Genomic DNA, 15,319 nt, shown 5'->3' on the forward strand with positions numbered 1-15,319 from the left:
AATGTCTTTGGGCGCAGTGTTGCAGTGAGCTGTGAATGACTAAGTACGGGCAGCTGTGCGGCTGGTCGCTGCCGCGTGTGCCTGCTGCTTCCCTGGCGGCTGCTTGGACCCTGAGCTGGCGTCGGCCTTGGTGTCGCGGCCCAGCTGCCTGTTGAGATGAGGCTGTGGGGGTGCCTGAGGCTGAGGTGTGCAGCCCTGCTGGCAGCAGCAGGACACCAGAAGCAAAGCTCCCATCTGTTACGTAATTGCTGAGCGTGGTGAGGGCTTGTTCTCTTGGAAACTTGGAAATCACTTAGTTTTGGAGTTCAGAACAGCCGACTAAAGCCTAATTGGTTGATACTTTTTGGTAGATGTGTAAATGCACTATTTAGACTTCAAACCTATAACTTGAATCATGAATATGTGGCAAATCAAAAGCAGTTGAAAGGTAACTGAAAGAACTGGAGGTAGGTTTTTTAGGTTCTTTACCATGGTAGGTAGCATCGAGGACACGTGGCTCCTCACCTCCCTGGTTGACCTGTGTCTGTTTAGAAATATTCTGAGGAAGGATGTGGATTATTCGGGCAGGACAGTGGTGGGGGGGCAGTCTGATTAGTCAGCTGATGAGCGTCTCGGGCTGACTTCTAACAGGGGAGAACAGGAGTTGGCTCCCGGAGCTCTGTCTGGGGCAGCCTCACAGACAGGTCGGGACCTGGGCTGTTGAACGCAGGCCTGGGGCCCGTGAGCTGAGTCATTGAGCCTCCGGGCCAGCCCGCGTCCTGGGCTGCTTATATCATGGAGGTGTTACAGAGTGGAGAACCGCAGTGTTTGTGGCTTTCCTTAGGAAATGCCTAGTAGGGTAAAAAATAAAACCTGCTTGACTTTGGAGGACACTGACGGCAGTGACCCTGGCGGTGGGCGGAGTCCTGCCAGCCGTTCCCCGGGCAGGTGCGGCTGGCTGTGAGCCTCCCTGTCTTCACCTTCGCAGGGGTCAGGGGCACCTTCAGGAGGGTTTTCTGCCTTGGTTTGTTTGTTTAAGACTTGTTTTAAAGGCAGAGTGATGGAAGGAGGGGGGAGGGGTTTTCCATCCACTGGCTCACTCCCCAAATGGCCACGAGACCCCAGAACGCCATCAGAGCCTCCCCGGTGAGCGGCAGGGCCCAAGTACCCGGGCACCTGCTGCTGCCTTCGCAGGCACATTAGTAGGGAGCAGGAGGAAAACGGGGCAGCCGGGACTCGAACTGGCTCCTCCTGTGTGGGATGCTGGCTACCCGCAGCGCTGCCAGCCCAGAACCACCTCTGAGAACCACAGCCTGGCTTGGCTTTGTTTTGTCACTCGCCGTTTTCCTCCTCCCGTGGAGTCGCTGCGTTCTTAGCCGTCGGAAACTAATGTCCTAGAGGACACTGTCAGGTGGAGGCCGCCGCGGGGGCCCCGTCCGCCCCTTCACCACCCCCGCTGCCCGTGCCGGCTTCCTCCCGTCCTGGGCACCTGAGCCGCGGTTGCACAAGGCCAGGAGCAGTGGCTCGGGGCACCTCGGGTGTGTGCCTGAGAGTTCACCCTCGCCTTCCCTCTCCAGGGTGCTGCTGATGAAAGGACTCGGATCTGGGAAGTGGAAGCCGTTTCTGACGAATATTTCTCTTTAGGGGTCACAGATGGAGTCAGTGGAGAAGACAGCCAATAGAAGTGAGCAGAAGTCAAGGTAACTGGGGCCGCCGTGCCGCCAGGCAGACGCGACGTGTGCAGCACTGAGTCCGTGACGCTGCGCAGACCTGCGGAGGGAAACGAACACGCTGGCTCAGCGGGGCTCTCGAGGCCTGCTCGCACCCTTGGCTTCACCTAAGAAACATTCGGGCCGGCGCCGCGGCTCACTAGGCTAATCCTCCGCCTAGCGGCGCCGGCACACTGGGTTCTAGTCCTGGTTGGGGTGCCGGATTCTGTCCCGGTTGCCCCTCTTCCAGGCCAGCTCTCTGCTGTGGCCAGGGAGTGCAGTGGAGGATGGCCCGAGTGCTTGGGCCCTGCACCCCATGGGAGACCAGGAGAAGCACCTGGATCCTGGCTTCGGATCAGCGCAGTGCGCCGGCCACAGCATGCCGGCCGCGGCGGCCATTGGAGGGTGAACCAATGGCAAAGGAAGACCTTTCTCTCTGTCTCTCTCTCTCACTGTCCACTCTGCCTGTCAAAAAACAAAACAAAAAAAAAAAAAAAAACAAAAAAAACAAAAACAACCTTCGGAAGGCATTTTCTGTCAGGGGAGTGGCTGTGCTCTGGTCTCCGGACCAGGCAGCAAGTGGCGAGAGGGGCCGCGTCCGAGCCTGGCCAGCCTCCGAGTGAGCGGACAGCAGGCTGGGCCTGTCGTGAGTGAACGGGCGGGGGTGCGCTTGCTGGAGAGTGCGGGGAGTCTGCCCGCCGGGCCCTGTGAGCAGGGATCGTTCGTCATCGTAGTTTGTATATATTTTTATTTGAAACACACACACACACACACACACACACACACAGAGCTTCCACCTGCTGGTTCATTCCCCAGATGCTTGTAAAGTCGGGCGCCTGGCCCTCCATCTGTGTCTTCCACGTGGGTGACAGGGGCCCAAGCACCCGACCGTCACCACCTGCCTCCCAGGCTGGGTTGTGAGTGGAGAAGCTGGCACTGGCAGCAGGCACCGGCTTGGGCCGAGGGCGCCCGGGCAGCCAGGTGTGCGTCCCCTGGCTGCTCGGTATCGGTGGGCGATGTGCCCTCTGGAGGGAGATGGGATGGCTGTGTGCCACTGACACGTGCTGAACGCTGTGGCGACTCGGGTCCCGAGCTTTGTCCTGCGGTAGTACAGGGCGCTGTGTCCCGGGACACGGCTGCACTTGACCCCAGGGTCACAGATGCTTTTGGACTCCCGTGACGTGCCCCCCCTCTTTGTTTTTAAGTAGAAAGTTTTTGAAAAGCCTCATCCGGAAACAGCCGCAGGAGCTGCTGCTGGTCATCGGGACCGGGGTCAGCGCGGCCGTGGCCCCGGGGATCCCCGCGCTGTGCTCCTGGAGAAGCTGCATCGAGGCCGTCATCGAGGCCGCGGAGCAGCTGGAGGTGCTGCACCCGGGGGACGTGGCCGAGTTCCGCAGGAAGGTGACGAAGGACCAGGACCTGCTGGTCGTTGCCCACGACCTGATCCGGAAGATGTCCCCTGTAAGTCCAGATGAGCGCGCGAGGCTTCCCGGGCAGCTCTTGGCCCCACACAGGTTGGACGGCTGCTGAACCCCGCCTGCCAGCGTGTGGAGTCTGTTTCCCGGCCGCGGGGACTCTGCCAGTGCGTTGGGGGCCATCGTTTAACTGTGAGAGCCCCTCTGCCGGGCCGCGTTAGGCGTGTCTGTGGGGTCTCGGCAGGTCAGCCACATCTCCAGATGGGAGAAGGGACGACTTGTTTGTCTGTGGTGGATGTGAGGGCACGGCGGGGAACAGCAGCAGTGCTGTGGGGACAGCCACCGAGTGGCCCGAGCCAGCCGAGGGAGGGCCGCCCCCGGCAGGTGCACAGCTGGGGCCTGCGGGCACGAGTGCTGGGGAGCTGGGCGGTGCGGCAGGGCCCTGGCTGTTACTTGTGCAAACGCTGACTGAGGCTGCACCATGGCCCTCTGAGAACTGGAGTGGGAAGGTGAGGCCGATGTCTGACCGCTCGAGAGAGGGGGAGGAGTTAGAGTCCTCCGGGGGAGGAGCAGAGTTTGGGCTGCTATGGGAGGGACCCTGTGGCTCCAGTGTGCGGAGGCCACGGTTCTGCAGGAGTCTCGGGAGGCAGCCCAGGGTGTCCGCGGGGACCCAGGCCCCACCGCTGTTGTCCAGCCACCAGGGGAGGGAGAGGGAGTGGGGGTCCTGCTCATCGCTCAGAGTCACCCAGGCCGCTCTGTTGCCTCCTTGGCCAGAGCCGTGGTCAGGGCTGTGCCTCGCCCCCAGGGGCTGGGAAGCGTGTTTAGGTGACTGTCGAACGTGGGGGTCCTGTCAGGGAGGGACAGCTACCATCAGCACAGGGATTGGCAGGTGACAACCGTGGGCCGACTCGGCCTGCCGTCTCCTGTGCTGGTACCCGCCGCCTGCCCGCTCACCTGCCGTTGGCGGGTTGTGCCCTGGGGCAGAGGTGCGCGGCCGCCAGCCGAGGCTGTGTGGCCCTCGGGGCCGGAATCCTGCCTCTGGCCTCTTAGAGTTGGTCTGCTGGCCCGTGTTCCTGTCGCAGGCGGGGAGGGGAAGGGCTGTGGAACCTCGTGTGGTTGTGGCGTGTCAGCGGCTCTCCTTCCTCCTGTGCGTCTGTGAAAGCCCCGTGAGGAAGTCAGGGCAGTTAGAGCAGGCGGGCAGCGTGGAGAGTGGCCGCGCTGCAGCCCTGCTGGGGAGGGAGGGGTGAGGGCCAGGCTGCCCACCTGCTTCCTGGGGGACGGAAAGCAGGCCAGGTGCGGGTGAGACTCCCTGGGCTGCGTGGACAGGAGGGGGTGATTGGACCCCAGGGGGCCGGGCCACAGGTTCTGCAGACTGGAGCTCTTGGCGATGGTAAGGTGGCGGTGTGATTGTAGAGTGGAAGGTTGGCGCGGGACAGGATCACCGTGGGAGAGCCTTGGGGAGGAACTGAGGGATGGAGACGATTGGCTTCCCCTGCCTAGACCTCTCGCAGGCCCTCGCTCACTGGCCTTTGCTTCAGTGTCCCCTCGGCAGAGCCCCACTGCCCGCTGTGCCAGCCCCGCCCCCACTGTGCCAGCCCCGCCCCTGCTGTGCTGTGCTGGCGTGCGCCCTCTCCGTGAGCCCTGACGCCGGGGTGGGCGTGCCCTCCAGGCCGGCAGGCCACCTTTGTCCTTGCACCCTGCTGCGCCAGCGGGCGCTGACGTGTGACTCTGGCCCCTCCTCTCCGCAGCGCACGGGCGACACCAAGCCCAACTTCTTCCAGGACTGCCTGATGGAGGTCTTCGACAGCCTGGAGCAGTACATCCAGAACCCTGCGGTGCTGCAGTCCATCCTCAGCCTGATGGACCGGGGCACCATGGTGCTGACCACCAACTACGACAACCTGCTGGAGCTCTTCGGGCAGCAGCAGAACAAACCCATGGAGTCCCTGGACCTGAAGGACAAGACAAAGGTGTGCGGGAGGCCGTGTGGGTGCAGGAGGCTGTGGGTGCGGGAGGCCATGCGGGTGCGGGAGGCCGTGTGGGTGTGGGAGGCCGTGTGGGTGTGGGAGACCGTGTGGGTGCGGGAGGCCGTGTGGGTGCAGGAGGCTGTGGGTGCGGGAGGCCATGCGGGTGCGGGAGACCGTGTGGGTGCGGGAGGCCGTGTGGGTGCAGGAGGCCGTGGGTGCAGGAGGCCGTGGGTGCGGGAGGCCATGCGGGTGCGGGAGACCGTGTGGGTGCGGGAGACCGTGTGGGTGCGGGAGGCCGTGTGGGTGCGGGAGGCTGTGGGTGCAGGAGGCCGTGTGGGTGCGGGAGGCCGTGTGGGTGCGGGAGGCCGTGGGTGCGGGAGGCCATGCGGGTGCGGGAGACCGTGTGGGTGCGGGAGGCCGTGTGGGTGCGGGAGGCTGTGGGTGCAGGAGGCTGTGGGTGCGGGAGGCCGTGTGGGTGCAGGAGGCCGTGTGGGTGCGGGAGGCTGTGCGTGCAGGAGGCCGTGTGGGTGCGGGAGACTGTGTGGGTGCGGGAGGCCAGGTGGGTGTAGGAGACCGTGTGGGTGCGGGAGGCCGTGTGCGTGTAGGAGACTGTGCATGCAGGAGGCTGTGTGGGTGCGGGAGGCTGTGTGGGAGCGGGAGGCCGTGTGGGAGCGGGAGGCCGTGTGGGTGCAGGAAACCGTGTGCGTGTAGGAGACTGTGGGTGCAGGAAACCGTGTGGGTGCGGGAGGCCGTGTGCGTGCACTGTGGAGAGTCCGGGGGGAGGCGGGGTGCCGGCTGGCCGCTCGTGGAGCTGGGCGCCATGACTGAGGTGTGGGTGGGCTGGGGCGTGGCCAGCCTTTTCCTCAGGGTAGCTTGGGGCCCAGGTTGCCCTTTCTGCTCAGTGCTCTCTTCACTGCCTGTCCTGTGTGTCCGTGTGTCCTGTCGGGCACAGGGGTTCTTGTCATCGCTGGAGACGCAGGCTTAAGAGAAGCAAAGCCACCCTCAGGCCTGCTGCGAGTTGATTCTTCAGCAGTTTGGGATTACAGTATATGCCAAGGTTTCTTGGTTTTTTTTGTTTGTTTGTTTGTTTTGTTTTTTAAAGATTTGTTATTTATTTAAAAGGCAGAGTTACAGAGAGGCAGAGGCAGAGAGAGGTCTCCCATTTGCTGGTTCACTGCCAGTTGGCCTCAGTGGCCGGAGCTGGGCCGATCTGAAGCCAGGAGCTCCCTCCGGGTCTCCCACGCGGGTGCAGGGGCCCAGGCGGTTGAGCCGTCTTCCAGTGCCTTCCCAGGACTTGAACCAGCGCCTGTGGGATGCCTGCCCTGCCACAGCGCCGGCTCCCGTAGATGAGCTTGTCATCAATGAAGTGACGCAGGTTTGTTTCCTCGGCCTTGCTGGTCGGCCAGGTCCTCCAGTGGGCGAGAGGCCACGTGAAGTACGGGGTTCTGCACATTCACGGCTTGTACACGGACCCCTGTGGGATGGTGCTGGACCCATCGGGCTACAAGGATGTCACCCAGGACCCAGAAGTGATGGTACGCTTCCTCTTGGTGGGTGCTGGTGGGTGCTGGGGACTCCGGTGGCCACCAGCCCTTAGGCTGTGGTCTGAGTGGTTCTCCAGGCTCCGGGCATTCCTACCCCTGGGGTCAGCCCCCACCCCAGGGCTGCCAGGGACGGCCATGTCTCGTGTCCTCACGTTCCCAGGGTGCGGCATTTGGCCAGGAAGGAACGCGTGATTTCATTAAAAGCGTAGCACCACGCTGCCCCTCTGTGTGCCAGTGCTGCCGGGCGGTGGGTGCCCGTCTCGGCTGCCCCTCTGCGTGCCAGTGCTGCCGGGCGGTGGGTGCCCGTGCCGGAGCGGGGCTGCCGTCTGGAGCGGAGTTCTCGGCTGCTCCCCCCACTCTGCTCGCGTCTCCTGTCTGAAAGCCTCCCGCCTCTGCTGAGCGGTTTCTTTAACTCTCAGAATCTGTGACAGAATGAGGCGCAGGCACGCTGTGCCTCCTGGAGCGTCCCAGCGGCCTCTGGGACAGCACCGTCTGTGCGGCCTCCCTCGCAGCCCCAGGGTCAGGCTTGTTCTCAGGTGGACCCTGGGCCCGCAGAGCCTGGGCTGTAGCCCCTGCCCAGTGTGGGCCTGCCATGTGGGCTGACACGCAGCCTCTTCCTGCGTGTGCCTGAGTGAGCCCACGCGCTCTGCTGCCCCTGTGCCCACCCCCGGGTCACGGTCACTGGTCCCCGTCTCACCTCCTCTCTCACGCCCGAGGGCGCTGGGCTCTGCCAGCCCTCCCTCTGCAGAGTTCCAGTGTGTGATCGTCCATCCACGGAGGGTGTGGCTGAGCGATCCACTCGTGGATGTTCATGTCCTTACTTGGCGTCACACTCGCTGACGCCAGGAACTGGTGAGCACGGGCTGACCCCGTGCAGCCACTGCCCGGGGCCCTGGCCGCTCGCCTGGGCGCCCCGTCCGTGCTGAGAGGGCACGTGCTGCCCAGGGTGGCTCCTGGTGCTGCAGACCACCGCGCCGACTCGGGCGCCTGCCTCTGTCCTCAGTGTGGCCCTGGGGAGATCTGGCGGGCGCAGCTCCCCGGTGGGTTCGCGGTTACGCGCAGGCTCTGCCGGCCCCTGAGCCAGGGCGCAGTCCTCCTGACCTCTCACTCCGCACAGGAAGTCCTGCAGAACTTGTACCGCACCAAGTCCTTCCTGTTCGTGGGCTGCGGGGAGACCCTGCGTGACCAGATCTTCCAGGCCCTGTTCCTCTACTCGGTGCCGGACAAGGTGGACCTGGAGCACTACATGCTGGTGCTCAAGGAGGACGAGGACCACTTCTTCAAGCACCAGGCGGACATGCTGCTGCACGGCATCAAGGTGGTGTCCTACGGGGACTGCTTCGCCCACTTCCCGGGCTACGTGCAGGACCTGGCCACGCGCATCTGCAGGCAGCCCAGTCCAGGTCGGCCTCTCTCCTCCCAGCGCAGCACCGCCGGGCTCTTGGCTCCAGGGGTCTTCCTTTTCGGCGGGGGGAGGGGCTAGAATTCACGTGCAGTAAGATTCACCCGACTTCTGGTTTTTCTTTTTTTTTCTTTTCTTTTTTTTTTCTTTTTTTTTGACAGGCAGAGTTAGACAGTGAGAGAGAGAGAGAAAGGTCTTCCTTTCTCCTTCCAAGTGGCTGCTATGACCAGTGCGCTGCGCTGATCCGAAGGCAGGAGCCAGGTGCTTCTCCTGGTCTCCCATGGGGTGCAGGGCCCAAGCACTTGGGCCATCCTCCACTGCACTCCCTGGCCACAGCAGAGAGCTGGCCTGGAAGAGGGGCAACCGGGACAGAATCTGGTGCCCCAACCAGGACTAGAACCCGGTGTGCCGGCGCCGCAAGGCGGAGGATTAGCCTAGTGAGCCGTGGCGCTGGCCCCTGGTTTTGCTTTTTAAAAGATACCTCTATGTGTGTGTTTTTGTTTTAAAGATTTACTTTATTTGAAAGAGTTACAGAGAGAGGTCTTCCATGTGCTGGTTCACTCCCCAGATGGCCAGGGCTGGGCCAGGTGGAAGCCAGGAGCTTCCGGGTCTCCCACGCGGGTGCAGGGGCCCAAGCACCTGGGCCATCTTCTGCTTTCCCAGGCCACAGCAGAGCTGGACCAGAAGCAGAGCAGCTGGGACTCGAACCGGCGCCCGTGTGGGATGCCGGCACTGCAGGTGGCAGTTTAGCCCGGCCCCCTCATCTCGTGTGATTTAAAATGAGAAGACTGGGGTCGTCGGTGTGACGGTGACCATCCAGGGACAGAGGGGTCAGCTCACGCTGAGTGCAGTCTCAGCTGGACACTTGACCGTGCGTGCGTTGCCTTGGCTGGGAGGGAACGCGCAGGCCAGCTCCGTCAGCGGCGGGACACGTGGCAGGTGCAGGCGTCGCGCCGCTGCCCCACGGCCCGTTGGGAAAGTTACTGGAGCGCGCAGGGATTCACGAGGTCCTTTGCTGCTTCCTTCAGAGCCCGTCTTGGGGCGGGGCGAGTGTTTGGGCGGCGGTCGGTCGAGTCGCTGCTTGGGATGCCTGCGTCTCCCGTTGGAGCGCCTGGGTTCGGGTCCCGGCTCCGCTTCTGGTCCGGCTCCCTGCTGGTGCGCAGCCACGGGGAGTCGGGGACGGAGTTCCCGGCTCTGCCGGCAGCCGGCCTGTCTGCTTGGCGGGCGCCGGGGCAGCAGTGGATGGGAAGCTCTGACCGTCTGCTTGTCTCTGCTTTTCCAGTGAACAGAGCTGCCCTGCCGCACTGCTCGCGCGCCGCGGTCTGTCCCTCGTGCTGATTTTTGGCGGTTCTGAAGAAAGCACGAGCAGCACCGCGCGGCACTGCCGGCTGGCGCGCTCCCCAGGCCGCACGCGCGAGTGGCCCCTGTGGCTGAGCCGGTCGGTGTCCGGGCGTCCTGTCACGCTGAACCGACAGCGAGCACAGAATTTTCCAGGCCCGCTGACATCAGTTTTTCATGGCGCCAGACTCGGCCCCATGGACGCCCTCGTTCGCGGTGGTTGAATTGCCAGGCGCCGGCGGGAGCAGCTCCCTGGACGGCCTCCCTGGACGGCCGGCCGGTGTCTCAGCTCCGCAGGGGCGTGTGCAGTCATTTGGTTTGGAAAGCAGAGCGGGAGGGGAGAGATCGCCACCTACTGGTCCCCCGCGGAACTGCGCCAGGCTGCGGCCGCGCTGGGAACGCAGTCCCGGGCTCCCGCGGGGCGGCTGGGGGCACTTGAGCCGGCAGCTGCTGCCCGCCCGTGTGCGTGCGCAGGAAGCTGGGCGGAAGCGGGCAGCTGCCCGGACGCGGACAGTCCGCGGGGGCGTGGGCGGCCTCACCTGGCCCGGTTGGGGGCTGGCTCAGAGCGGCCGGTTCCCACGCTCCTGCTCCAGGTTGCACACCCCTGACCTGATTTGCTAAATGGCAGTGTCCATGGTATCCTTTGCCACCAAATAGATGACTTCACGGATGCTGGGACAGGCCCGTGAGGGGAAGGACTTGTCCAGGTCGTGCCCAGACGCTGCGGCTGGGGTGGGCAGCCTGGCCAACAGCAGCACGCACCACCCAGTGCAGAGGGGCAGTGGGCCTTCTCCCCTCTGCCCTGGCCGCCACCTCTCCCGCCCCCACGCTGCTCTACCCGGGAGGGCAGGACCCGGCGAGAGCCCAGAGGGCGGGCCCAGGCGCCCTGGCAGCCGGGAGGGGCCCTGAGTCGCAGGAGGACCGACGCGTCGTTGGGTGTCGCCCGTGACTCCTGGCGAGCCTGGCTGTGTCCCGGCAGCTGAGGCGCCCTGGCGAGCTGGCTGATGTCTCTCTCTCCTGCAGATGCGGAGCGCGTGGACAGCACCACGTTGCTGGGTAAGGCGCGTCCCGACACTGTCTCCTGTCGCTGTCGGTGCAGTCCCGGGAGTGCCGCTCGCACCAGTGGTCAGCACGCGGTGCAGCAGCCCCGCAGGGGACGCCGCAGTGCACGGGGGCTCGCCGTCCGCGGGGAGGCACGCCCCTCACCCACGGGCGTGTCCTCTCCGAGACCCGCGTGGGTGGCGGGGTTGCAGGGAAGACGGTGCGTCTGTGCCGTGGGGCTGTCGGCAGTCGGCACCGCAGGGCCCTGGGCCTAGGCGTGCAGCCCACGCAGGGCCTGCTGACCGTGAACGCGCCTGCGGCCCGGCCTCTGCCTGCCTGCACGTCCCGGGCGCTCGAGCTCGGTGTCCCCTTCTGAGTCCCTGGGGTGGAAGGGGCGTCTCCACAGACAGGAAGTGGGTGCCGCCTCCCGGGGCTCTGAGGTCGCCCTGGGCCTTCCCCTTCCAGCCTCTCCGTGGGAGAGGACGCGGTCAGCGTGACTGCCACGCGTGCCTGCGGAGACGCGGGAACCCCACCGCGCGTGTTTGTACCCGAGCCTCGGAGCCGGGCGCCTCTCAGTTCGTTTCCGTCTTTCAGGGAGCGCGTGTCAGGACTGTGCGAAGAGGAAGTTAGAAGAGAACGGAATCGAAGTGTCCAAAAGGGTCCGACAGCCAGACGCCGGTACTGCGCCCCTCGCGTCCGCGGACTGTGGCCCTGGCGGGTGGCGTCCACGCATGTTGTGTTGGTGCAGAGAGCCCTGAGGGGCCTGGGTGTGGCGCGTCAGTAACAGAAAACCCCACCCCCATGGCAGGGCGGCCATGTCCACTCGCGTGGGGACACCACGTGACCACGCAGCTGGGGAAGCCACACCCCCTTCCAGCCACTCCTCCCCCCAGGTGATGGCCGTGACGGCTGCCCCCTCGCTCCCCTGCGTCTCCGTCACGGAGTCGCTCAGGTCACCTGCCCCTCCCCCCATCCACGCTTTCCTGCCGGTTGCTGAGATCCGACTTCCCACGGTGACGGCCCCGCCCTGCCCCCGGAGCCCCCGGAGCCCCCGGCCTGCACGACATCCATGTCCGTCTCGGCTTCCACCGCGGACATGGGCTCAGGCGGGAAGAGCGCTGTTACAGCAGTGGTCCTCTGGGGGGCCGCCCGGTGCTGTAGCGCCCAGGCCAAGTGTGGCGTCCCCGTACGTGAGAGGTAGACAGACGGCGCCCCCTCCGCCAGGCGCCCACACAGCCAGAGCAGGCCACGCTGAAGCCGGGAGCCGGGCGTCTGCGTGGACAGGAGGCTTGGTCACTCGCGCTCCGGGGCCAGGTGCCGCCCCCAGTTCACTGAGGCGCGTGTGTGCTCCCCTCGTCAGGTGCCTGCCCGGCCCTGTTCAGAAAACAGCCGTGTCGCTCCGTTCCTGACCGGCACCGGGGTGCCCTCCTCAGGCCGGCGCCCGCTGCTTCCTCGTGCTGTCCCTGCCCGTCGCGCTGGCGCCCGCAGACCCCGGGCTGGGGCGGCTGCCCACTCGCTGGCGCTGATGGCGCTGCCCTGGGCGCCCGCTGCGCTGCGGGGTTCTCGGGCTGCACCTCCCTTGGCGTTTGGAAGTTCCGTGTAGAACGTTTTATTCGCCTTCTCAGTTTGCGGTTGCTTTTTAAAATTGTTACTAGTTTTTAAGATTGACTGGCTTATTGGAGAGTTGGTGTTAGAGGGAGAGAGCGAGCCGCTGGTTCACTCCCCAAATGGCCACAGCGGCTGGAGCTGAGCAGATCAGGAGCCTCTTCCGGGTCTCCCACGCGGGTGCAGGGCCCAAGGCCTCGGGCCTCTTCTGCTTTCCCAGGCCACAGCAGAGCGCTGGACTGGAAGTGCAGCAGCCGGGGCTGGAGCGGGCGCCCACATGGGATGGCGGCGCCGCAGGCCAGCCTTTACCCGCTGTGTATGGCGCAACGCCGCCCAGTGGTGGTTCTGTTTTGGTTTTCTCTGGTTCAGGAATAATCTGACTTCCTTGCTGTTTTTTTCCTGTCGTCTTTGTCCCCAAGATGCACCCTGGCCGGCATCTCCCGGGCTGGCGGGCTGTCTACGACTTTGTGTGTTCTCTCCCTGTCCGCCTCCGCTGTCCCCAAGGCCATTCTGGGGGTCTCAGGGTTGCGTCCTCGTCCTCACAGCTTTGCTGTGCCGAGAGCCCAGGCCCCCGAGAGCTCTGGTTTGTGCCGCGGGCTTTCTCCCTGCGCCTCCTGTGCTAGCCCGAGACCTCTGGGCCCGGGGCCTCCCTGGTCATCTGTGCTGGGACCTCCCACTCGGCCTGCACACAGCGCTGCCGTCCCCTGGGAACTGGCGAGACGGGCAGCCTGGGGCCCTCTCATTCCCATTCCCTCCTGGCGAGGCTGGGCATCCCTCGTCTAAAACCCCCAAATGCCCACATTTCGGTTTCAGACTTTGAGGTTAAGGGTGCTCCAGTCAGTAAATGAGCGGAATTCTGTGGAAATCCTCCAGGCCCTGCGCGGACACGCGGTGTGTGCTATGCCTCCCTTCCACCAGGGGGCACTTGCCTGTTGCCCTGTGCTGTTGTGCAGATGCAGACCAGATGTGAGCAGTTACAGACAGACGGCCAGGTTTATGCTGGTTCACTCACGAAATGGCTGCAAGAGCCAGAGCTGAGCCAAGCCGGAGCCAGGAGCCAGGAGCCTCCTCAGGGCTCGAGGGTGCAGGGGCCCAAACAGTTGGGCCGCCCTCCGCTGCCTTGCCCAGGCCACAGCAGGGAGCTGGATGGGAAGAGGAGCAGCCGGGACTCGAACCGGCGCCCACAAGGGGTGCTGGCGCTGCAGGGGACGGCTTTACCCTCTGCGCCGGCCCTGTTCCTTGTTTTGTCGGGCACAGGCGGTCCTGTCTCGTGGTCCTCGCTTTCCTGTGGCTGTGGCTCCTCCATTGCCGGCAGATTCCTCTCGGCACCCGGCGTGCTGCCACCGTCCTGCCATGGCCCATCTGCGTGGTGCCGTGTGCATGTGGGAGGCAGGGCTGCCGCCTGGTGGGCTCACTACAGAGCAGGGCCGGGCGTCTCCGCGGACGCCGGCCCCCGTGCCCGCAGCCCTGCTGTCCCCAGGCGGTCGGAGCTACTGGGGCAGAGGCCTCGGTGTCCTTGGTGCAGAGGCCGTGGCTCTGCTGAGAGCCACCTGGTAGCACTGCTGGCCCCTGCGGCTGCGGCGGACCTGACGGCTCCGTGCACCGTGAGCTCACTCCGGGCTGCAGGCCTGAGCCGTGTGCGTGCGCTGCCGTGTCCTCGGGCCACTGGGGCGCGTCGGATTGAGATGTGCAGAGCCTGGCAAACCCGTGGTGTCCCCCCAGGGCCCAGGCGGCGTCTGCACAGGGTACCAGGCCCCCACGTACGGAAACAGGCAGCTTCCCAAGTGCAAGCCTGGTGCAGACGGCCTTCCTGAGGCCGGCCTTGAGTGTCTGGTGTTTGTTTCAACAGATGATGCCGGAGGGTCCTGAAACCTTTAAGACCAGTACAGCCTGCAACCGGAAAACCAGCCTGTCACCACTGTGCCACGCCACACCGCGGAATGTACTGGGAGCCCTGCCCGGCCTCCCGCCACAGCCCCCCGGGTGTGTGCAGTTACGTGGGAGGTGACTGGACACACTCCAGGGACTTGGTAAGGACGCATGGACAGCTACCTCAGGGGCCAGGCCCGTGGGCAGGGACGTCCCTGGTATTCCTGACGCCCACCTGATGCAGCCTGGTGCCAAGATGGCGGAGACTGTCCCGGCAACAGGAGCTGCCGGAGGGAAACCAGCAACTGGACACTCCCGATTTCCTGTGGGAACTGTCACATGGAACGCGTCCTAAAGGTGGATTTGTCGTGTTAAATAAGGAACCGGCGGGCACACGGGCGCTGGACCCGCCAGTGACAACGAGAATGTCTTTGTACTTCTTGGGAATTGTGTCATTTTAGTAACTTCTTCCAGAGACACGACAGGTCCAACTGTCACTCCGAAGTGCGAGTGCGCGGACGAGCCGGGGGCTTCCCCGAGTCCAGGCGTTGCTCAAGTCCAGTGTGGGACAAATACGGTGGGGACAAGACCTACACGTGAAGCTTTTAGATAAGTGCCAGGCTTTCCGAGTCTGTGCTGTGGGCGAGCGCTGACCTTCCTTACCCCGTACAGTTCTCTTCCCATAGCTGTATTTAGGGGGCGCAGAGTGAGGGCGGCAGACCTGTGGCAGCCTGCACATGGATACGTGCCCGGGGCCTTTGCCAGGGCGTGGCAGAGGGTCACGGCAGGTGCCTCCCGGGACGGCAGCACCGTTCTGGTGACTTCTCTCGCCAAGCCCTGCAACACTCCCATCAGTGGCACTGCGCCTCCCTCAGGCCCAGAAGTTTAGAACAAGAGACATGAAGGTTGGGTGAGGGTGTCCAGGGAGTGAGCAGCCAGGGGCCTGCTGGAGTCCACCCCCACCCCCACCCCTTTGTTGGAAGCATGGAAAACAAGTTGTCTTTTGATGTTACTTTGGCCATAAATAAAACTTAGCATATGGGCTTGTTTATTGTCTCAAACTGGAATAGTTACTACGCGTTTGCATAGATTTATTTGGAAAGCGGAGTGACTGCTGGTTTGTTCCTTGGATGCCTGGGACAGCTGGGGCTGGGCAGGCTGAAGCCAGTGGCTGGCTCCATCCGGGTCTCCCACATGGGTGCAGGGGCGTCCTCCCAGGCGGTAGCAGGGAGCAGATCAGTGTGGTGCGGCTGGGGTGGCGCTGGCGCTCCTGTGGGCTGCTGGCCCGGGTGCCTCTTGTAGCCCTCACAGGTGTGCTGACCCCGCACGGGCTGAGTGTGCTTGGTGCCCAGCCACCTGTGGCCGGAGGGACAAAGCCGGCAAACGCCGAGCAGCCCCCCGGGACTCCTTCGCTGCATTTTGAAGCTTGCCCTCTGCCCGTCCCGCAGGT

At 64.4% G+C, this 15,319-nt stretch overlaps 1 protein-coding gene across 13 annotated transcripts in view; it reads left to right on the forward strand.

Moving 5' to 3' along the window:
• Positions 1-14,918, forward strand: part of FAM118A (family with sequence similarity 118 member A) — a 26,724-nt gene extending 11,806 nt beyond the window's left edge. For 4 of the 13 annotated variants that reach the window (XM_051839890.2, XM_051839888.2, XM_070053036.1 and 1 more), the window contains exons 2-9: positions 1,624-1,679; positions 2,894-3,149; positions 4,852-5,073; positions 6,477-6,605; positions 7,732-8,017; positions 10,378-10,410; positions 10,990-11,073; positions 13,850-14,918. In XM_051839890.2, the coding sequence (XP_051695850.2) occupies positions 1,633-1,679; positions 2,894-3,149; positions 4,852-5,073; positions 6,477-6,605; positions 7,732-8,017; positions 10,378-10,410; positions 10,990-11,073; positions 13,850-13,869 (1,077 nt within the window). In that variant the 5' untranslated portion in view covers positions 1,624-1,632 and the 3' untranslated portion in view covers positions 13,870-14,918. Of the gene's footprint in view, positions 1-4; positions 242-1,556; positions 1,680-2,893; positions 3,150-4,851; positions 5,074-6,476; positions 6,606-7,731; positions 10,411-10,989; positions 11,074-13,849 lie in introns of those variants that run through there. The other 9 variants (XM_051839893.2, XM_051839889.2, XM_070053037.1 and 6 more) reach the window with 6 other exon arrangements.
• The last annotated feature ends 401 nt before the right edge of the window (positions 14,919-15,319 follow it).

This window comes from Oryctolagus cuniculus, chromosome 11, assembly GCF_964237555.1.
Source record: "Oryctolagus cuniculus chromosome 11, mOryCun1.1, whole genome shotgun sequence".
NCBI classification, from domain to species: domain Eukaryota; kingdom Metazoa; phylum Chordata; class Mammalia; order Lagomorpha; family Leporidae; genus Oryctolagus; species Oryctolagus cuniculus.